This window comes from Limulus polyphemus, unplaced genomic scaffold (genome assembly GCF_000517525.1).
Source record: "Limulus polyphemus unplaced genomic scaffold, Limulus_polyphemus-2.1.2 Scaffold4644, whole genome shotgun sequence".
In the NCBI taxonomy this organism is placed as follows: Eukaryota; Metazoa; Arthropoda; class Merostomata; order Xiphosura; family Limulidae; genus Limulus; species Limulus polyphemus.
The window spans coordinates 10,265-33,390 of record NW_013670254.1 but is presented as its reverse complement, the minus strand read 5'-3'; the positions used below and the strand labels follow the sequence as shown (position 1 = coordinate 33,390).

General features: G+C 32.6%; 1 protein-coding gene, 1 long non-coding RNA gene and 1 other non-coding gene across 8 annotated transcripts in view; 1 reads left to right on the top strand and 2 right to left on the bottom strand.

Moving 5' to 3' along the window:
* The window catches only part of LOC106471474, a 42,478-nt gene extending 24,561 nt beyond the window's left edge, over positions 1-17,917 (top strand). For 3 of the 4 annotated variants that reach the window (XM_022400083.1, XM_022400084.1, XM_022400085.1), the window contains 8 exons: positions 5,979-6,242; positions 6,436-6,600; positions 6,841-7,036; positions 9,666-9,739; positions 10,365-10,489; positions 10,745-10,931; positions 11,555-11,644; positions 12,266-17,917. In XM_022400083.1, coding sequence (XP_022255791.1) covers positions 5,979-6,242; positions 6,436-6,600; positions 6,841-7,036; positions 9,666-9,739; positions 10,365-10,489; positions 10,745-10,931; positions 11,555-11,644; positions 12,266-14,913 — 3,749 coding nt within the window. In that variant the 3' untranslated portion in view covers positions 14,914-17,917. The remainder of the gene's footprint in view (positions 1-5,978; positions 6,243-6,435; positions 6,601-6,840; positions 7,037-9,665; positions 9,740-10,364; positions 10,490-10,744; positions 10,932-11,554; positions 11,645-12,265) is intronic. The other variant, XR_002613262.1, reaches the window with a different exon arrangement.
* Positions 1-22,019, bottom strand: part of LOC111088882 — a 26,866-nt gene extending 4,847 nt beyond the window's left edge. The window contains exons 1-2 of one of the 3 annotated variants that reach the window (XR_002613265.1): positions 21,965-22,019; positions 18,012-18,064 (exon numbers count right to left, since the gene is read on the bottom strand). This is a non-coding gene — a long non-coding RNA (uncharacterized LOC111088882). Of the gene's footprint in view, positions 1-18,011; positions 18,065-19,993; positions 20,087-20,317; positions 20,510-21,964 lie in introns of those variants that run through there. The other 2 variants (XR_002613264.1, XR_002613263.1) reach the window with 2 other exon arrangements.
* A 292-nt stretch (positions 22,020-22,311) lies between these two features.
* Trnae-uuc lies at positions 22,312-22,383 on the bottom strand. The gene has a single exon. It is a non-coding gene; the product is annotated as a tRNA-Glu (tRNA).
* Positions 22,384-23,126: the final 743 nt, after the last annotated feature.

Here is a 23,126-nt window from a genome sequence, read left to right as displayed (position 1 = left end):
ACTATATATACTATATATATATATATATATATATATATATATATATATATGGTACTTTGTGTTAAATATTTACTTCTATTTTTTGGAAAGTCAAATGCCTGAGTAGCGTTTTATAATATAATGGAAGCTTGCTCTGAAATGATACTTTCAAAAGTATGACTGATACTTAGTGCATCTTTAATTGCTTAATGTGCACTTTGCTGTTTACTTTCTTATTCATTAGTTGAATCGAGTTTCTAGAATATGTTAATTGATAGGATGTGTGTAATGTGTATAATGCATGTAATATAATGGCAAATCAGTCAATTATTGGATTATAGCTGTCTTCGATTCCATCTTACAACCTGTAGAATTAATTATATCATCATTCTCGTAGTGAGACAGGATGACACTGCATGGCACTGAGGTCTTTGTCACTGTAACTATAATTTATTATTTTTACTTAAATTCTTTTAACTAGCTTTGTTACTTATGCTTTACAAAGAAAACTTCTTTAATCAGTTCCCTTTGATTGTGGTGAGGGGACCTTTTAGAGAAGGTTCTGCCTGCACAGTTTAACTTCTCTGGGATCCAAATATTCACTCATATATTTGTTATGCATAGTGACCTATGAAGGGGGGGGGGGAGAATTCTGATGGGTAAGTGGTGCATTTTGGCCTTGAATTCCTGTAGAAGGGAACCACTGGTGGCTCCCTGAAGGGCAGTCAGCTGGTCAGTTGTGACTAGGATCAACTAAGCACCATCAATGGACATTCTCAATGGTTGTTATGGACATTATGTCTGATACTGGTGTTTGAGCTTTGAGAGCATAGTACGTCAGGACTCCATGGTAGGTGGAGTCAGTAGGTACTTAATTTTTTTCCCTATGATAAAAAAAATCTCCAAAACTTCACAGATTAACTACAAAGTGACCATGAACAGATGACTTTCATTATGTCACCATGTTCTCCAGTTCCCCTACATTGTTTTCTGATGTTATATTCATTGTTAGAAATTTCTCTTGTAAAGATATCACCCATCTGTAAACAAAAGGCTTTGAGAGGCTTGCAGGATCTTCAAAATCAGTAAGAAATGTAAGATCTGGGGACCTCCTAGCCAAAGCATTATGACCTTGTGCCAGGAAAATCCTTTTGAGATAGAAGGTTACTGGGGGATACCCATTATGGTCTTCCCTTATATTACTTTGAATTCATTAAGAGGAGTTATAATGGAGAAGACCTTATTCATATCTCCAAGTTGAAGATCTCTTGCTGGTATCTCCAGTCAAGGAGTATCAATCATTAAATGAGTCTCCTAGTTATTTGGCTGCATTTTTAAGATCTCAAGTGTTGGGTTTGCTCTGGGATCTACAAAATATTCTTTATGAAACCTTTCCATGGACCACTTGAAGGCAGCTCATGGACTACTATTTTGGTACCTCTGCTGTAGATCATATGTCTGAAAGGGATTATAGAGGAAGAGTTACAGAGAAGAAAAATTCTTAATAACATCTCTTATCCTGAGGCACAGAGGATGGTGACACCCTCTCAGAAACAGAGTTAGGCAGCTGCATCTCATTCCACTGCTACATTGGATGTGTAAACAGATCTCTCTCTTCCCCCAACAGTCATTTTCCAACTATATGAAGGCTCTTTTGTCCTTTGTGGACAAGCACATGGATAAATGCACATCTCTATCCCTACTAGTACCACCAGCAATCAATTAAGACCAGTTATATTGGCCCCAGTGTATAAAAAATTATTTTGTTTTGTCTTAGTTCATATAAATCCTTTCCTTCTGATGGGGACTTACCATGGAGGTAAAGGAAATTAGTCACAAATCCAAGCAATAGTGCTACCCACTGAACAACCTAGTTGAAAATAACCACACCAATACGTGAAATTGTTGAGGTTTTTTTCTAATTTAGAAGATATTGTAGTGATATTTTCTCACTGTCCTGTGTGTATCATTTTTTTACAAGAGATATTTCTGAAAACTGGTGATACTGTCACCATTTGGTAATTTTTATTATACAGAAAGAATAAGTATGCTATCTCCAATGGTTGTATCATCACACTATGCTCTTTTACCTGCTTCCAAGAGAAGACGCCAATCAAGACAGTTTGAAGATCTTATTGAGCAGATGCCATCTATCTTCACTATCTATATAGACTTAAATTGACACAATCCACTCAGAGCTGATGTAGATATTGGTCAATCCTTGGAGTGTTTGCTTTTGAATCACAACCTTCCTCTCTTCAACACTGGAATATATAGTTAATGGTTGCATGGAGGTAATAATTAATCATATTGTCCAGGCAGGTTTCTTTGCCATCCCTAAAATTTCAACACATTTTCCATGGTATCCTCTTTTGTGGTAGATACTTAACTGCCAAGGGCAAGAAGGGCTCAGAAATAATCCTTCAGCAGATATCCCACTTTTACTAACTACATAGCTTTTCAGAAGGCTTGGTATGTGACCAGCAGATCAGGTGTTAAAGCCACAGTGAGTCTTAGATTAAATTCACTTTCAACATCTCTTCTACCAACAGTTCCAAGATTGATTGGAACAAGGCTCAAAAGATGAATGGGAAGTATCCATCCCCCCCCCTCTTTCGATTTTGAAACCCAATAGCCAATAAGTAGTTCATTTATAGTGTATTGCCAACACCCTTAGAGAGTGCTTGAATGATAAAATAACCATCAATACATAAACTGAATGAAATCTGTTTTAGCAAGATTGTTTCTATGATTATAGTCAGCCATTCAATGTGGTGGAAATTAAACTTGCTTTATATCAGTCTGGCAATACATCAGTCAAACAGGATGACATAAATTACAAAATTCTGCACCATCTCTCTCTTTCTCTTGTGTATCTCTCAATCTTTTTTTAAACTCAATTTGGCAGATTTATAGCATCAGGCTATTGTTATCTCTTTTTATAAATGTGGCAAGAATTTCAAGATTCCTTCTAATTAAGAATTATTGTTTTGACTGTCTTTGAAATTCTGGAGAGAATGGATATTGCTTACCTTCTTTGATTCCTTGAACCACACAGCATTCTCTCCATCACAGTGTGGCCTCCACAGGCATTAATCTACCATGGACTTTTCGGTTTCATTAGAATTGTCAATCATGGAAGCCTTTTTCAAGAGAAAGCATCTTGTTTCCATTTTCTTTTTTAATCTTCAAAAGGCTTATGAAACTATAAGGAGGTTCAAAGTGTTACATGATCTACACTGCTATGGGTTAAATGGCCATTTACCCATTTTTATCCATAATGTTTTTGGTAGAGAGGTCATTCTGGGTCAACAGTCTCTAGTCCTTTCTACAAACTCTTGGAGTACCTCAAGGCTGTATTTTGAGTTTCACACATTTTAGCATTAATTTCAGTGTCATCACTGGAAAATTTTCTCATGCAGCTGTACACAGCCTCTGTTGATGACTAGATTTTCCTGTTGGTCACTGAATTTGAGATTCAATGAGCAGCAATTTTAAACTGCCCTTAATTAATTGTAAGAGAACCACTGCAAATGGTTTCAAATTTTTGTGAACTAAAACCATATGTATGAATTTTTGCTGTGAACAGATATTGCAATTAGGCACTCAGCTCCATCAAAGAGATCCAACAATTTCTGTGTTGGCTAAGAAAAACTTCTCAGGACAATAAGCTGATTTTCACTCAACACATAAACTAGCTTAAAGTCAAATGTACAAGGGCAACTGAGCATTCTCTGCATTCACTCTTTCTTCAACTTCATGGTGAGCAGATAAGTATTCTATGCTAAAAGTTTATCATGCCTTATTTGATCTAAAATAGACTGTAGTCAGCACTACAGCCAGAGACCCTGCATTCAAGATGTTGAACAACATGCATCATCATCAGGGGCTTTCTTCATTTCTCCAATCCAGAGTCTGTACACAGAGTCCTATGAACCTCCATTTCACCTGAGGTATGTTTGCAACTTTCTTTGCAATATGCTGCAAAGCTTCAGTTGTATCATAGCATCTCACCTAGTACTTTTGTCTTCATGCCTTAGTGGGTTTTGCTTTTTGCAGGCAGACAGTCTGCTATTACTACTTTGGCCTTCATATCCAAGTAAAGTTGATGGAGTTTGGTGTGACATTGGATGATGTTGCTCAATCTGATAATCATCTCATTCCACCATTGGCTTGTTAACAACCCCCACTGCAATTTTTCATGAGTCCTCAAAGAAGTTAGATACTCTCAAATAGAAGTACTGACTTGCCTTTAACAACACCTTTCAAGCCATCCTTTTATTTCTGTTTTTTATGGATAGCTCGAAATCAGGTGATTCTGTGGGCTCTGCTATGGTTTGCTGCAGCTCTGTAGTTCCTTATGGGATCCTCTTTACAGATTGTATGTTCACTGATGAGTTGTTTGCAATCTCTCTTGCCATGGATCATACAGAACCAAAGCAATTAACTGAACAATCAATATTGACACTCTTAGCTCTTTGAAGGACCTGGAATAGCTTAATATCAGTTTTTATCTAGTTTTCTTTGATATTGAGAAATGACTGGCCCATTTCTTACTATCATTTATCTCTATCTAGTTTTGCTGGATTTGAGGATGTGTCACAATCCAAGGAAAGGAACTTGCTGTCACAGCAGCCAAATTGGACTTCACTGGCAACATAACACCTTTGCCTGTTTCTTACTTGGAGTTCAAGCTTGTCATTAAACTAAGGCTTAATGGCGGTCGGTAGGCAAGATGGGGCGAGCAACAACACAACAAGCTTTTCCATATAAAACACAATATCACTGACTGGCCTTCTAGTTTGTGCAATAATCAGAGGTGGAAAGTTGCCCTTGCAAGTCTCAGCATTGGTCACAGTTTCATTACACATTAGTTTCTCTAACAAAGGAATAACCCACCAATATATGAGCAGTGTGTCACCTAAGTCACAAATGCCCACATATTACTTTTATGCCATCACCAATTTCAATGTTATCTGTGGTACCTCTTTCACATTGGATAGTGTCATTGGCAATAATAACTGCAAAAAAGACTAACCTAACAACCAATTGTTTGGCAAAGATAGCCTCTACGGTTTTGTGCCAAAAAAAACCCTCTGAAATAAAAGTTGTTAATCATTTTGTTACTTGAACCAAAGTTTTTAGTTTCTTATGCTTTGCTAGTTATACTATAAAACTTTAAATCATAGAAAGATTACTTATAGAAGAACTGAACCGTGTTCCACTGTGGTAGCTAAAGGCATGACAAGTTCTGAATTATTCTGGTGCAAAATCCCTAATAGAGGGAAGATGTGAGTTAAGGCTATCTGATAGCTTGGTTTGATAACAGCTTTTATACTATGATTTTTCTAAGCTATAGTCTCATCTGGTTATTAAAAACTAACTATTTGTAGTTCCACTGGTTTATTCCTGTTGTGGACATGCAACATACAATGGACAAAGTACATATTGGTTATTGAGTGGTACATCTCCCAGAGGAATCAGATAACAATTTCAGCCTTCCAGTGTTTTGTCTGTTCTCTGTTGGACTAACCACCATTTCCATGTTTAATATCTAAGTTATTTTGGCCTCGATTTTCTTTTAGAACTCTATCAATACTTACTTTATAAGTCTGACTTAAGGCTAAGATGCTGACCATTTTCTAGTTCATTAATATGCTCCAGTATTCATGTATATTGCCAACCTTCTAGTTTGATATAAAAGTGCTTTCACCTTTTTAATTGACAAATGTTTATCACATTGTCATTTGAAAGTATTTTTGATAATAATTAGGAATATCTGTTCAGTTTTATCTAACAGAAACATTACTATACTCTCATTCTTAATTAACATGGGATGATAACCAGATTTATACTGTCTCTAACAAAGCTGTGTAGTACATGACTGTTTAATAATGCCTTTGAACTTTTATATAATCTTGCCTTCATAATTTGTGGTTGAGTTATATTTAGCATGGGAATGTTTCATGACCTGCTGTCTTACATATTTCTCACTACAGTTCCATACCGAGAGGCTCCACAGTATAATCTTCGGAGGCGGGCCAGTGTTGCTATGGTGACAGTTTTAAATTGCACTGATAGTGACCCACACTTTGAACTAGTCCTTGGTGGCAAACCACCCTCTCCTTGCCCCTCCTACCGCTCTTTGCCCCCTTTCTCGTCTGTTTCAACAATTTCTGAGGCATCAACTGGTTCTTCTTCCACCTGCACACAGCCAAGTGGCGAAGATAGTGAAGATACAACATCAGCTAGTGTAATAACAGGTATGATGTTGAAAAGATAATTTATTATTGAAGTTCTCTTGTTATAAATTTCACAAAAATGATCTTGCTGTGCAATGCATGGGTGCAAACCAAATAATTAAATGAAAATCTTAACCCTCCCCCAGTATCTCACACTTGATATTTTCTTCCAATTTGTAGTTTCCACTACTCACTACTTTTTGTTTTTCTTCAGAAAGAAGTATCACTAGTGATTCTTCAGGTGTTTGCACAAGTAACAGTGGAGCAAGTGAATCAATTACTGAACTCTTCCCTCCTGGCACTACCTGTGTGTGTATGGAAGATTATTACCCTTGTAGTCCTACTCATCTTCAGTTGACACGAGGAGATATTTTGGATAGTAAGCTTGTACAATTCTCATAACTATGTTTTTATGACAATTTATACATTTACATTAGTTTATTATAATTTGAAAATAGGCACAAAACAATGAATTCATCATGGGTAGGTCTTTCAACATTTAAATTTTTACTTTGATTTCACTTTCTATTAATATGTATACTGTCATTATTGGCTTCCAATTTATTTTTGTGTTACAATTTCAAATTACCAGATTATTTAAAATACTTATTTTTTTTAGTTGTTGGTGTCTCTGATTGTGGACTTCTTGAAGGCAGGCTAAGAAATGGAGTAGAAGGTTTATTTCCATCTTCATGTGTTCAGGAAATAAAGTTGAGAAAAATTGAAGACCTGCCACCAATTGGCCGACCTCGAGTTGAAGGCCGTAGAGAATTGAATACAAGAAAAACTAACACCATTCCAAGAAAGTGGAAAGTGTAAGATACTATATACATTATGTTGAAATTATATGATCTAGCATATGTAAAAACTTTGCTCATTAGTATTTAAATTACATAGAGAAGAGATGGTCAGAAAACCTAAAAATTGGTTCCTAGACTATACCTACTATCATTTATTTCAGGATCATTTCTGAAATTTTAACTCAGGATTCTACCACATGAATGTCAGGTTTTTATAGGGCCGGATTCTTTACAGTAGGTGTCTGTGACTTGTTGGCAATAAATTTCAACAAGAAACAGATGGCACACAATCCACTTGTTTTAAAATGATATATTCAAAACAAGTCAAACATATGTACAAGAATTCGTTACACTATTGGTTATCACATTTGTATCCAGAGCTTTAAATAATTGTCTCTCTTTTGTCAAAGACCACACCGGTGGATTCAATTGCTTTAGAACACTTTTTGACAGAACATATTATTTCTTCTCTCCTCTGTTATCACAATACAATCGATAATAAATTCTCTTTAGGAATTGCCCATTATGGCTAAACTGACAATCAAGCAGTCTAACTTCACTTTCACTAACTTACTTTAACTTTTTCTTGCACTCTCTATCTGCATGTATTTATAATATGCGACAGAAAAATCTATTAACATCTATACCTCTTATCACAACAATATTCACATAAGGAGAAAAAACTTAGAAGCATCGAGTAAGATGACATTAACAATATTACAAATGCCTAGAACAGCACTGAAACTACAAACACAATGTACAACATGTACAGAGTTATGTTATGCAACTTTTCATAACTATTGCTTTTAAAATAATTAACTTTTAACACTCTTCTTATGAAAACTAAATGATCATTAAATGTTAAATCACTAAATAAACTGAATAATAACTCTTAAACTAATCAGTCTCGTATATCCAACAACTAATTACATCCAGGGTGTCTTCATTTTAACTACTACATTATTATCTTATTTAACACAGGATTTCTCCCTCATCCAGAGGTGACTTGGTGGCAGGGATCAGATGTATAAAATCCAGGATTTATCTGATTTAATTAAAACTTATATGAGACCTGATATTTACAATTTCCAAATTGGGAGAAAATTTCCCAAGTTTCTGACTGGCCACATCATCAGCAGAAATCTCATAGTTAATGACATTACTTCTTGTTGTGTAGCCAACGGTACAATATGTGTGACTTCTTCTTCACCCATTATTGCATCTGTTTTTCAAACTATCAAACCAGAGCCCATCTGATCTTCAACAGGTAGCTACAAGTCTTGCTGATCGTGACTGGAACTTTGTTACTCTTCTGCATTCATCCTCATCATCCCTTGATTACTTGCATGTTCAACTTGCAATATGTGTAGCTGCTATGGTCGCAATCACGATGGTCATTTTTTACAGCCCTTGTTGGGTAAATCCATCTATCAAGCCCAAAGATACTGTGGTGGCACTCAAAAATGGTTTGCTACTGACAAAGACAGTAGCAATGGTAGCAGTATTTTCTGCCATATCAAAAGATCAAGAACAAGGTTTCCAACGTCAAACAGACAATCAAAAATGATCACATAATTTGATTTGTGAATAAAAAAAACAAAACATAATAATCTTGTGTTATTGACTGATTCTGGTAAAGTGGTGTGACCATTCTGAAACCTTATGTGTCTTTGACTGCTCGTGATTCTTGACTGAAATACGTTAACATCACATGAATTGCATATTTGGATACAGGAGGATGTGGACTTTTAAATGGTGTATTCAACACCTCCAAGAAAAAATTATTGAAATTTCTTGTTCCTTTCCCTGCCACCTAACACTACTTTACCTCTGGTTGAGGGAGAGATATTGTATTTCAAAATACATCGTATCTAAGAGCTTTGTTATTTAAACTTATAAGGCTACTAAAGTATTAAAAAATGGCTTTATTGTGTAACATCCAGAATAATAGTGTTATCAGTATTTTCACATCTGTCTGATTTTCATCACTTGAACACTTTAACTGTCTTGTATAATTGTTATTAGATATATTATTGTTTTTATAAGTAAAATAAATTAATTTGTTTATACCTTAATTTTAAAAACCTGAATTAGATTAGTTGTTTTAACAAAGAAAAATGTATAAATATATGATAAATTCACTAATGATTAAAAGAGACAGAAAATGTTGTGAGGAAAAATCACAGATTAATTGTATTAACATTTCAACATTTCAGTTGATCTTTTTATTGTTAAATCTTTTGCAGATATAAGGAAATAAAATGTGAACAGTTATATCACAGTTAATCCAGAGGAAAACTGTTCAATTCTGAAAAACGTTTCTGGGATTTTGCAAAAACACTTATGATTTAAATGATGGAAACAATTTGTAATATTTAAGATAACTTCAGTTTACTTTGTTATTCATAACACCCCAGTCAATGAAAGCTAAATTAGTTAAGTGTAGGATGTCACTTTCGAAAATGTATAATGAATATATCAAATAACACAAAAACAACTTTGTCATATTTTAAACTTTTGTCTCTTGCCCAGTAAAGTTTTCATAATTACTTTATTATCTGTAACACATACATAAGACAACCAGTAAAAATACAGCTTGTAATAAATGAAGCAGACATTTTGAATTTTCTTTTTAATCTACTAGGTATGGAGATGCACGAACTGTGATCCTCCACAAAGGAAAGAAAGGTTTTGGTTTTGTTCTCAGAGGAGCTCAGTGTAAGATTTGACTTTTTACTTTAGCCTGCTAGCTGTAATCTTAAGAGTTTCAGATTATTGCTTATTTCTTTAATTTTAATTTATAAATCCAATATGCTTAGACTAGTACAATACAATACTAAGAAAGTAAGTGCATTCCACGACCTTTGAGTTGTTGTTTTGGATGGCTCCAGAAATTTTCCTCAGAGCACAAATTGACCCAGATTTAGTCTAATTATACCAGATTTTCAAAACTAATAGGGATGTATAGTTATATTGCTTCAATCCCCATTATGGTACAGAAATCCGTTTCTCCAACACAATGTTGTAGAATAATCCAACTAGTTCTGTCACAGCTTCATGCAGTTTCCTATGCTGTTTTTGTTAATATATAGTTTTTTATTTTCACATTATTCATATTGAATTTTATATGAACAACATATTTTAATATCTGGTATAAATTTGTCAATAAACTGAATGAGGTTATGTTATTAAACTGCAGGTAATGAAAGCCAACTCCATAGTTTTTTTAAATAAGGTTCTTAAGAAAGGTATAATTAATGTAATTTAGTAATAGGCATGCCTTAAGGTGCTAGTTCAAAATGAATTACATTTAAAACCTCTTTAAATGTGATATTTTCTTTAGCTACAAGTCCACTGATGGAAAGGCAAGTGACAGATAACTGGCCAAGCTTGCAATACCTTGATGATGTAGATAGAGGTGGAATTGCTGATTTAGCTGGATTAAAGAAAGGGGATTTCCTATTGGAGGTTAGTGACATGCATAGCACAGATAGTCTTCATGGTTACTTACAATGAAAAAATAATCACAGTTGATACAAAACTGAAGTAAAAACGATGACTTTTCAGTGTGTATTTTAGTTCCAGAATGCTAAAGCTTTTGCTAAATAACATTTAAATAAACCATTTGATGAGAAATTAGAATGTACTGGCTAGATGTATTATGGCTAGTTTTCTAGATTCTAAAGTTTTTGATCAAATGTTTTTATTTTATTTTGCTATCAGATCAATGGACAAGATGTGTCTCAAGCTCCACATGAAAGAGTTGTAGCAATAATTCGTCAGTCTGGAGATTTAGTTGCCATGACAGTAGTTTCAGTACAGACGCAGCTAACTAGAAATGCCAGTGATAAATCAGATACTGTGCAGCGACAGTGTGCCACCCTACCACGCAAACTTTCTCTTAAAAAAGGTGAAAATCCTATAGAGATTTTGTAATTTCATGATAATTTTTGTATGTGTGATTTATTTCAATATGACTAAAAAAAGCATTTACAGTATATAAATTCCTATAATATTGAATCAAAAAACTTACACTTAGGCCATATCATATTTTGTTAATCAGTGACTCCAAAATATAAAATTTCAGCTCAGTTGTTTTAGATCTTAAAAGAGATCCTTTACCAACTAGCTTGCAATCTAAAAGGCTCTTTTGTTACTCCATATTATGGTTAACAGTACCTGAATTTTTTTCTTACATATATTTAAAGATCTATTTTGTGCGAGCATACAGTTAATTACCAATGTAAATTTGCTGTTAAATGTACTTAAGATGACTGAGGTTGGATAAACATAGCAGGATTAGCTGTGTTTGTTGTAAATTATTGTATAAGATATTGTTTCAATTTTGTTCATGTACGTACTTTAAGTAATATGGAATACTGTTTTAAAAATTCATAATCCATACCACATTTCTTTTTTTTTTTTAAAAAAGTGTGATTTTAAAATGATTTAAATAGATGAATGCAAAGGTAAAAAATGTCACACCTGAAAAAACGAAGGTTTTGTATTTATTTATATTCTCATGTTTTAAAGCTCCACCACCACCCAGACGGGATCCTCGAACTACTCTTTCTGTTGGTAGGGCACGAGCACGTTCCCTTGTGGCTGAACTAACAGACATAGGTTTGTTATATTACTTTTGTTTTATAACATTTTACTGCATAATGAAAGGATCTTAATTATTACATTCCCACCCATGCTATATTGTTTTCAAGTATTGCAAACACAAGAGAAATAGCTGCTGAAACACTTTTTTAATTTACATTTATTTGTATAAAACAAGTAAAGAAAAAACTTTTCAAAAAAGGAAGTAAATGTAGGGATACCATTTGCATCATCCCTTCATAATAGCACAGGCGCACAGTGTAGTAGAATGTTAACAGACAAAAGTAGGATAAATTAATTAACAATTAATCATGATTATAATGTAGTTTATGATACCATAAATTATATTATGAGTACATACAGATTGCATTATTTCATTAGTTGTATATGCTTTATTAAATGTTGTGGATACAATCTCAAATTTGTACTATAATCTTATACTAAGTTATTAGGATAAACCACAATAATAATTTAAGGGAAGAGGTCACACCCAAATGCCAATCCCTATTTCACTCCCCTGGGCCCTTATGTGCACTAAATGGGTATGTTAACTAACAACTTAATAAAATTGTAGATGCGTAAAAATAAACTTAATTGTAAGGTAAGTTAAGGAGAATTTATTTTATATTTCTATTCTAGAGGCACTGGACAGAACAGTAAATGAATACGACTCTGAAGGAAGATCAACCAAAAGTAGTTCCATTGAAAGCATTCCAAACAAGCCAGCAAATTTTGTAGCAGAAAGTTCAAACAAGGTTGCTTCCATTTATCCTGCATCATGTGCGAGAGATATTCCCACATCAGAATTGGAGTGTATTTTTTCTAACCAGAGAGAAAAGAATCATATAGAGCATTCTTTTACAGTTTCAAAAAACTTGTTTTCTTTGACTAAGATGCCAAAGGTTTATGCTAGCGTAGCAGCAATGAAACGCTCAAAAGCTACACGTTCCAAGACGTATGATGTGGTGAAAGCACACAAAACATTCCATAGCACTCCAGATCTAAGTGTTGATGTGGAGAGGTATAACAGCCTTAATCATTATAAGAATAAATGTCTTAGTCAGGAAGACATCCATGTTTTGGATGCCAAAAACTTTAGACATTCATGGGCTTGTCCTCCACACAACTACAAAAAGTATTTTGGTTCTTCGGTCCGAGAACGTGTTACATCTTCTTATAAGTCTTGGAAGTCTATTGAAGATTTATATGACCAAGTTACTAGTGCAAAAAAAATTGATACTTTGACCAAAACTGAAGTTCCTTGTCAGATTTATGCAGAAACTCTGCCTCTTCACCAGAATGAGAAAGTGCCAGTGCCACCAAGAACCAAGTGTCCTCCTCCGACAAACCGTCCACCTCCTCCTCCACAGGGACTAGTAGTGAAAGTTAATGTTTCACGATCATTAGGAGAGTATGCTAATATTACCACTGCAAGAAGACCCGAATCTGCAATTATGTCGAGTTTTCGTCCTGGAGATAATGCCAAACTGCTTGTCCCTCCTGAGTCAATGGTGCCTGTAGGTTACAAGACTACAACTGAGACTCTAAAGCTTGAGCATTCTTCCTCAAGAGCAAGTGGAGGCTCCAGCTTCAGGTCTCATTCCTTGCCTCCAAAGATATCAGGATCAAAACTGTTAACTACATCAAGTACTTTCTCTGAAACGGAAAATAGTGGAGAATCTGGGGAAATTCATTCCACTTTTAGAATGTATCACAAACAAAGAGATTCGTTATCCTCTGACAGTGGGTTGATGTCTGATAATGGGACTCTGAAAACACAGAAGCATCAGGTTGTCAGTGGAAGAATTTGTCCTGCAGAAGTTCATAATATTCAGAAAGCTGCAAATTGCAAAACCTCTGAACCGTTTATTCCAGAACCTGATTATGAAAGCAGTGAGGAAGAAGTTAGTTTTTCTTCCAAAGGCTTGAAAGATCAGAAAACCTCTACTGGAGACAAAGTACAACCTACAGATTGTTGTTCAAGATATTCTCACCTTCAAAATACACATATGCAAGCGATTCAAGCCATGCAAGAAGCAAGAATGAAACTCAGACTTGCTCAAAATTATCAGAGCAAAACAAGTAATTATGACCATAAACCCAATGTTAGTACTAATGACACTAAGCAAGTGCCCAGAAGTTATAATGAAAGAAATACATATGATGGACATATAGGAACAGCACTGTTGAGAAGCAGGCAGAATGAGTTTGAAGAAAATTCAAATTTATTAGACATCAAAACAGAAACCAAAACTGTTTCCCAAACTTGTTTGATGTCTTTTGGGTCTGATCACCATGCAGATTTAACAAAAAATGACTATAAAGATTCTTGTAAAATAGAAAGCATACCAACAAGTCACAAAGAAGAAATAACTGTAAAATTTTCTCCAAGTCCATTAAATGAAAAGATATCTGTTTTTGAACAAAAAAAGAATTCTAGTAAGTCTGCTACCTTACCTTCCAAGAAGATTGATGATCTCCATATAGCAATCATAGGAGCTCAGAACAGATCACAAACAAACCAACAGGATGTATCTTTGCCTTTTAGCACTTTAATAAGATCATCCAAATCATTTCCTAATAACTTTGAACATGAAGATCTTGATAAATATGAGAACAGTTCTAGTGGTGTTTCATCAGATGTTGAAATTCAGAATGAGTCTACTGTGACTGGGATCTCACCAGAAGATGGCCATAAAGTTAAAGGGCAAAATAAAGAAAACTTTTCTGTCAAAATGGAGAAGTTTGGTGATAGTTTTACAGAAGTACTCCAAAAAGTGGATTCTCAAAGTCTAAACAAGCAAATTAATACTGGCTATGATAGTTCTTCATCAATAGTTACGAGTAGAGTCAACCATAACAAAATTTTGGTTTCTAGCCAAAAATCTGAATCTTATGTTGACAGAACTAATCCTACTTTTGAACAAAATCAAAATTCTAGTTCAAAAGTTAAACTTATCAAAACACTAGAAAATGAAAATAAAAGTTTTGATGCTGGTGAGGTGGAAAGTAATCACAAAAAGACTTTCTTAGATAATAAAGGTCAGTGGAGGAAAATTGAAAATGAAACTTCAAAGTTGATTCAGAGTAGTGATGAAAGCCTTCAGCTGATCCGTCTTGAAGTAGATTCCCTGGGTCTAGCAGCAGTGAATGAGGTAGATGTGCTCACTGAACTTGTTCCTCCTCCTCCAGAGTTTGCAGCAGGGCCTCCATCATCCAGTTCCTCTAGCATTAGTTCTACTGACCACTATCCACCAATGATAGCACCACCTCCTGAATTTTACTAGTAAGGTTGTACCTACTCTCCAGAAATTATTAATCGATAGCATTTCATGGGTCAAATGAGTTCTCTCAATTATCAGGTGACTAGTCATCCCTGTCAGGACTGTTCACACAACAGTCTTAGTGATACTATGGTTTCCCAGTTTTCACAGTGTATTGAAAAGACATACATGGATAGTCCCATATGCAAACTAAAAATTCTCATTTAGTACATCAATAAGACGTCTTATCCTGTAACATCTTATCAAGTAAGCAACCCTTGAATTATGTCTTGTTTCTTTTTTTAATCACCAGAGAAAGTAATAGTGAAATAATCATAATGAAGTCAGTACAAAAAGAATTCCAGCATAAACTACTCCTAGAATGAAATCCTGACTGGTTAGACAGTTTATTTTTACCCAAATATAAAGCTTGCTTTAAAGAAGCAGAAATAATAGGTTTAAATTTAATGAATGTGAACAATAATGACATCTTGGCACTTGGAGTAAAAAATGTTGGGGATTGTCTAAATATAGAGGCCTATAATAATTAAAATGATGCATGAAACAGTGCTAAACACTTTCTTTAATGTTATTAAATTTTCTTTAGTTTAATTTTTCATATAAAATGCTCTCCTAAATATTTACATCTATACAGATATTAATGAAAAATCACCATTAAGTTGTTTTTGGTATCTCAATAAGTTGGTTTAAGTAGTGATGAGAAAACTCAGTGAATGTTTCACAAAAAAGTACAAATTTGAGTGTTATCTAATTTAAAAATATGTAGAAATTAGTTTAGATAAATTAGTTTATCATTCTACCAGTTTAGATTACTTTGATTGATTAAGAAAGTCTCGATTATGTATATAAAGCTAAATATGATATTTGTGTAGATTCTCTTGAAATAAACATGACTACAACTACAACAACATGTCTGTGGATGTAGAAGTATGCTACTAATAATTTATGTTACTGATTCAACAATTTGTTTTGTTTTTTTAAACCTGCTACACTCTAATTTCCTTCAACATGTTCACACTAATATATGATAAAATCATCGTCGGGTAAGGTTTCTTAGGTTTGTGATGAAAAATTATTTGCACAGGGCTGAGCTGTAGTACAAATCTAAATGATATAACTAAAGGAAAGTATGAAATAGTCCATTTTTAATGTTTCACTAAAGCAAAAACCAAAGTAACATTTAGTATTTTTTTTGTAATTAACTTGTGAAATAATTTATACTATTTTTGACAAGAATGTAATTGAATGAGTGAGAGTTCTATATGCAAAAATCTATTATATTACTATTCATAAGAATTTAAAAGTTTGTCTATGACATTTAATGACAAAACTTTATTATGCTGTATTGAAAATCTAATAGGGGAAAACATACTTTTGGGTTATGTTTTCAACACTGTAAAATTTGATTTATTAATACACATACACATAGGTGTTAATAATTCTCCAAGTGCTGCTTATACTTATTTTTTGTTTGAACAGAACTGGTTTTGTTCTTTATATAATATATTGTCCATTAAATATCAGTTTACTTGTATTACTTCATGAATTGCAAGAATTATAAAATTATTGCTTTAGAAATGTATTAAAAATTTATTGGGTGTACGGAACCTCCCTCTGTTTGTTATTACCTTAATCACAATTAGTTTTGGATCAAAGTGTATTTTTCTAAGCTAAGATTTTTTACACCAGGGTTGTTGACCCAGTCAGCAACCATACAAAACAAGCACCTTCAGTGATGAGGATTTGAACTTGTGACCCTCAGATTGTGAGTTGAGCAGCGTTACCACCAGGCCCATGGAACCCACTAACCCCCTTAATAACTATATGAAAAAATTTTGACAGTTCATGTTTGTTCTAACTTGAAAATATTTTCACAGGTTTTATAGCCATAAGTGATTAGATCAGTCTGCTGATACCTTACAATGTAGCTACTTATACTAACATATTAAATATTAAGGAATAGTGCATTGTTTTATATAATAAAAAGATGGTATTCATTCTTTATCTCTTTAAAACATGAGCCATAATATTTTTTTTCATTGATGTTGAAATGTAAAAATAATTCATTTTTCACAAATAGAAAGTTTAAGTTTGTGCTTATTCTACATAAGACAGAAAGTTTACTTAAAATGAAGTAGTTTTGCAAAACTTCCTAGACAAGTAGTTTTTTTTCAGGCAAGGGAAATAGCACATTTATTAATTAATTTATTAATAATGCTATTAAAATAAATATCACATTTATTTATTAAGCAGAAAGAAATTTTATCAGTTAATCTCTATTACTGAAAACATTAATATTTCTTTAAATTTTGCACATTCATTTAAAGAAGATTAGAAAATGTACTGGAGTTGACCTGTTTGATATGCAAATTATTTGCAAAATGGCTAAGTTACGCTTGTCTCTATTTGTTGTTTGGATAAAATTTTCAATACAACTGTAATACAGGATGAGAAAAATTGTATATCATTAGTTAATTTTAGCACAATACTAATCTATACCTCTTGGATCTTATCTACAGTATTGTAAATAAATTAATCTGATAATGTAACCTACATGCACTAATAGAATTTGGCCTAAAAATTACATCACGTTTTTCATCATAGAACATTTTTTTGGAAGTGTTCTCACATAATGTTCTGTAATTATTCATTGCATATATAATTGTTATATTTGTAAAATACCAGTTATGTTATATAGACAGTTATAGGCTTGTAGACCATGTATATTACACATTGCCTTTATTATTAAAGTAAGTTCCAGTCAAATGTTGAGCTAATGTTTGGTTACATGTTTATGATGCTTTCATGTAATAGTAAAATTATATATCATGTAAAAAGTATATTTCCTGTGGTTGAGCCCATCAACTCAACCCATCACTGATCCTTATCAAGATATACAGTAGATCCATTTGTAGTGGATTTATTGTGGCTTTACAGTGAATGTTGTATTACTTTTAGATTGTAAAGATGTTAATAAAAGTGGAAGCTATCACCCCATACCTCTCCATCTTTGCATTCTGAGAAACTTATTCTTGAATTATATTATCTTACTACAAATGTAACAATAGAAAAACATACATACATTTAATAAAATGAATTACCTTTTATAATCAGTTGTTTTCTTAAACAGCAAATATTGATATTAGAATCCTCCCTAAAAGAAACAAAATAAGTTGATCAATATATATAATTTTCTCAGCAGTCTTATATAGTTTTCTTCCTCCATCTAACATCTTGTCACCACATTCTTAGTTGTTTTTATTCATTCTTTAGTTAGTAGCAATTTAACTTTCACCAAAGGTTTAGTTTTTATTCTGCTGTCCAATATTACTAGTACTTTATACAAATAAAGTAAAATAAAGTCACAGATTCATTAAACTTTTAATAAGCCAAAAATAGTAGAAAATACAGGCGTTTTTCATACTAAATGATTAAATTTTTATTGGAATATTTTTTGAAACTATTTCTCACCAAGCATCTAGTAGTTTGACAAAGAAACCTAAAGATGATGAGTTGAATACAAAGAAAAAGATGATTAATAGTTTTGTGAAGAAAATGGATTGACAATTTTTAATGGCAGAATGCAATGAGATAAAGAGGGAAATTTTAGATGCATAGGAATGATAATAGCTTCAGTAATAAAATGTAATGGTGAAAGAGGAATAAAATATTTAGAAATGTTAAATATTATATGAAAGTAAGCAGCTGAGGAAATGGATGACAAGAAAGGGAAAGGCTAACATTGGTTTGATACAGTGTATTAATAAAAAGAGACAAGTAAGAAAATATTTAAATAAATTTGGAAAGACATTAAAAGAGGAAGATAAAATGAATTATGTGAAGGCTAGAAGAGAATTGCATAAGTTATGTACCAAAAAAGTGATTAGATCTAGAAGATATGGAAGAGTACATTAATAAAGGATTTTTGTGAGTAAGTGAACAAATATAAAGGGAAAATAAAAATGATGAGACAAACAATAAAATTAGAGAATTGGAAAAAATATGATTTTATGGAAGTGTTAAAGGGGTGTATAAAAAATAAAAGAAGACTGGACTACAGAAATACATTATGATAAATTATAAAAATAGAAACTGAAGAATTAAATAAAGAAAGTAAAAGATTGAAGAAAAAGAAGAGTACAGGTGAAGATCAAGAACTAAATTAATTTTTCTAGGCAGCAGCACTATCTGAATATAAGTATTTAATTATTTATCAATATCTAAATATGTCTAACATTCATAATGAAGTACACCTCAACCATCTTTGATAAAACTTGTTTGTAAGTTGCTGGAGAACAAACAGGAATTTTTTATATATGGTATACTTTTTCTAAGTTTAGGAATGAGAAATATTGAAAAAGAATTGTTTAAGTCTTATTTGGATGTAGAGGACATGACTTGGGAGGGGGGGGGACAAAGTGCAAAGGGAAAAATTATTGATCATAACTAAAAATTAAAATTACATGCAAACTGAATTAACTATTTTGTTTAGTTTTTACAAAGAAAATCATTTCATTAATTCAATGTGCGTACAAGTTTTTGCCACAGAGTTTATTTTTTCAAACCAAAATGTTAGTTTCATATCTTTGATTTTGTATATAGTTTGCTTTTGCTTAGTAATGTACATTTTCATTAATACCACGAGTTTGTGAGTTTGTCGTGGATCATATCCAATGAAATCAACTTGTAGAAACTCCATTTAAATATATCTTGAAAATAAATTACTAAATAAAATTTTAAACTATTTTATTACCTATTGTGTTCCTGTTATTAAAATTAATACCAGCCAAAACAGGCTTGCAGAAATTTAGAACAAATAAAACATTTGCAGTATGTTAATAAAACGATATCCTGAACTTCGCCCTACAAGAGAATCTTTAATAATCGCTTCAGAAATAATAATACTTATAAACATATTAATATTAACTTTCAGTCTGAGTAAGCTATCTAAGATCAAAAATAAAAATCAATCTGATAATAAGTATAGAATTATATAGCTATTTAAATATACTGTTCTCACTTATCAAGATTACATATTGTTGGGCACTTTATATTAATTAAATTATTGCTGAGCCTCACTCACCATGTTGTTACAATTTACATGGGCACTAGCAGGAAGGGGAAAGAGGGGGCATTTTACAAAAAAATGCACATGTTATGATGTAAATTTAAAATCATAGTTGAACAAAATATGTTTAGTAATTTTTTTATTAAAACTGTAACTTATCTTTGCATTTAAACACACATAAAACATATTCCCACCGACCACCCCCGCTGGCTACGGGCTTGCTTTTAGAAGCGTTCGGATTATAGGGATTCAGACTTTTGTCTTTAAAAACAATTACTTATGGAAATATCTTTAATTGATCAAAACAAAATATTTTTACTTCAAACTGAAAATGCCAACCTGTAAAACATCTTGTTGTAACAAATGGCGTATATAAATAATGTTCCAACCCATACTATGTCGTGTCTCAATCGAAATGATGAGCTCAGGATTGAGAGAAACGCGTCGTCGGCAATGGATATGGCGAACATAGTGTGATTGAAATACAACAATTATACACTATTCTATTTCTTGAAAAACCAAAAGGGACTAAATAACGAATGCAGTGTCTAAAACATAATATGTCTAACACTAATGTCATATGACAAGTATAATTAATTAAAACTACACTTTTTTTTTTTTCAAGTTACAAGGAGAAATCAGTCTCTCTTTTTTTTTTTTCAAAACTATTACGACTTTCCTCCTTTGGGACTAAGAGTGTCATGTTATGCTAACAAATTCACAAATACTAATCTTTCCGTTGGGAGTGCACTAGAATAAATTCAGATTCGCGATTTTTTATTTTATTTTTATACATAAATTCAAATAAATAAAAAAAATTATAGAATAAATTTCAACTCTGAAGCTGTTTTTCATGTGTGGAAGAACGAGTTTAAGTATATTTGTTTTTTTTCTATAATTCAGTGGTGCCATTTTGTTCTTGAGGCGGATTGTACCGATCCGGGCGTTTAACTATATCTATTTAGGCATTTAATAGGTGGTCTTGGTAAATTTTAGTCTTAAAAAATGCATAAATATAATGTAAAGACACGAGAAGTAACAGAAAATATTGGAAATTTCACTATATATACCCAAAATTTTCAAGAAAAAAGAAACACGGATTTTATATGGGAGGAACAGCCTAAATATTATTTAATTCAATGTTTTTGATTATACATTTAGCAGAAAAAGTTATTCCACTGCGTAAGTATCTTTTCTTATCCATAACCCAATCGAATATCTAAAGAAATAATATATATTGGTTTGTTTGTTTGTAGTTAACCACAAATTGCTATCTGTGCTCTGCCAACCACGGGTATTGAAACCCGATTTATAGCGTTGAAAGTCCGCAGACATGCCGCTGTGCCACTAGGGAGCATTTATTAATATAGGCGAACGTATAAAATCACATAAAGTAAGATTTTGAGAAACATGAATTTTGGTAATGGTTGGAGACGGCTTGAATGGGTAATGAAGAAAAACTTTAATATAAGTTTAACATAACAGCAAATGTACAACGTTTCGATAAGGTTTTGTCATCATTTTAATTTTTTCCCGAATAACTGCAATAAGGATGAATACAAATATAAACAGACGCTGTGCTTGAATTTCATAGAAATGGGAACTATTTTGAAGACAGAGGCGATGAACGACACAAAACTTTATTGTGTGTAGAGTACGTACTAGATGTTCTTTCTGTTTCAAGAGTGCATAAAACCAAAAGTTAAGAATAAGAAATATTTATATTTATTATTTTTGAAGTTCATATGTGATACTGTATTGTAACCTACAGGGTGCCTAATTCTTCTCATGATTCGTGGCATGCGCACGTTTTACTGACGTCACGACAGTGCAAATTGCAACGTTAAACGTCCCTAAAATGTGACGCCATTCTAGTGTCCCCTGACTGACTGAGACAACATACTACTGCATAGTGGGGTTATTGATTAAAGCAGGTGACCCCTTTAGGCAACCTTCTGCCCCCTTTCAGGAAAATTATGTACTCACCTACTATGCACCTCCATTATACTGCTTTCTTCCCGTAACTGTGGACCTCTAGATAAGTTATAATAATATTCTTCATAAAGTGCATAATAAAATACTCAGAAATTCAAGTTACACACCTCATCTTTATTATTATAATAATAATATCGAAATTGATACCTATTAAAAATCGAAAATGCTTTTGAATGTTATATTTTATTATTATAGCCGTGAAATAAAATAGGATGTTTACTGTAAAAAAAAAAAAAAATATTATGTAAGCAATAAAGAACAATTTGATACGTTTGTACAATATTATTTGAAAATTTAAAATAACGTATTAATATTAAAGGACAATAGAAAAATTAAATTTCCCATGCCGGGAATCGAACCCGGGCCTCCTGGGTGAAAGCCAGGTATCCTAGCCACTAGACCACATGGGATATAGTATAAACGTTTACTTCTTCTTACATCATATGTACAGTTACTCAAATCAAGTATATTATTAACTAATATTTGAGTTTTTGAATATTTCAAAGGGAACAAGAGATAATTCAAAACTATGACTCGTCACTTTGAGTAGGAAAATAATTCTTCTAGTGCAGACTTCTACCTAGCTGCCATGCACTGCTGCGTAGCTAGGACTAGGAAATTTGTATGTGAACTGTAAAAGTTAGCCACAACAGATATCTTTAAAAAAAGTTAAAATGTTTACAAATTAAAAATACACACGTTACTTTATGGTATTGAATAAACTTAATAATAACGTTAAATATAATTATACCATTCACATACTTTAGATAAAGAAAAAATTAAAGACTATATATCTATAGAATTTTCACATATTCAACACTATCATTGTATCAGTCTCAGTGATTACCATACAAAAAATGGGATAACAAAACAACGCTTCGCTTTATAGTAGGTGACGCTACCAGAAAAGCAAATCCCTACTAAATTGATATACAAATATCAATTATACAAATTGATATCAAATCTATTTATTAAAAATCATTTCGCTTTTTATCAAATTGTTTGAAAAAAATTTTTCTATAAAAAATAAAGTGTAGTTTTATGCCAATAATCCTGACAGCATCTACAGATCTTTATATCCTTTCACGGTTGGAATTAATAACCTGTCAAAAAAGAAAGATGTAATGTCGGGTGACAGTCGGCACAGCCTTTT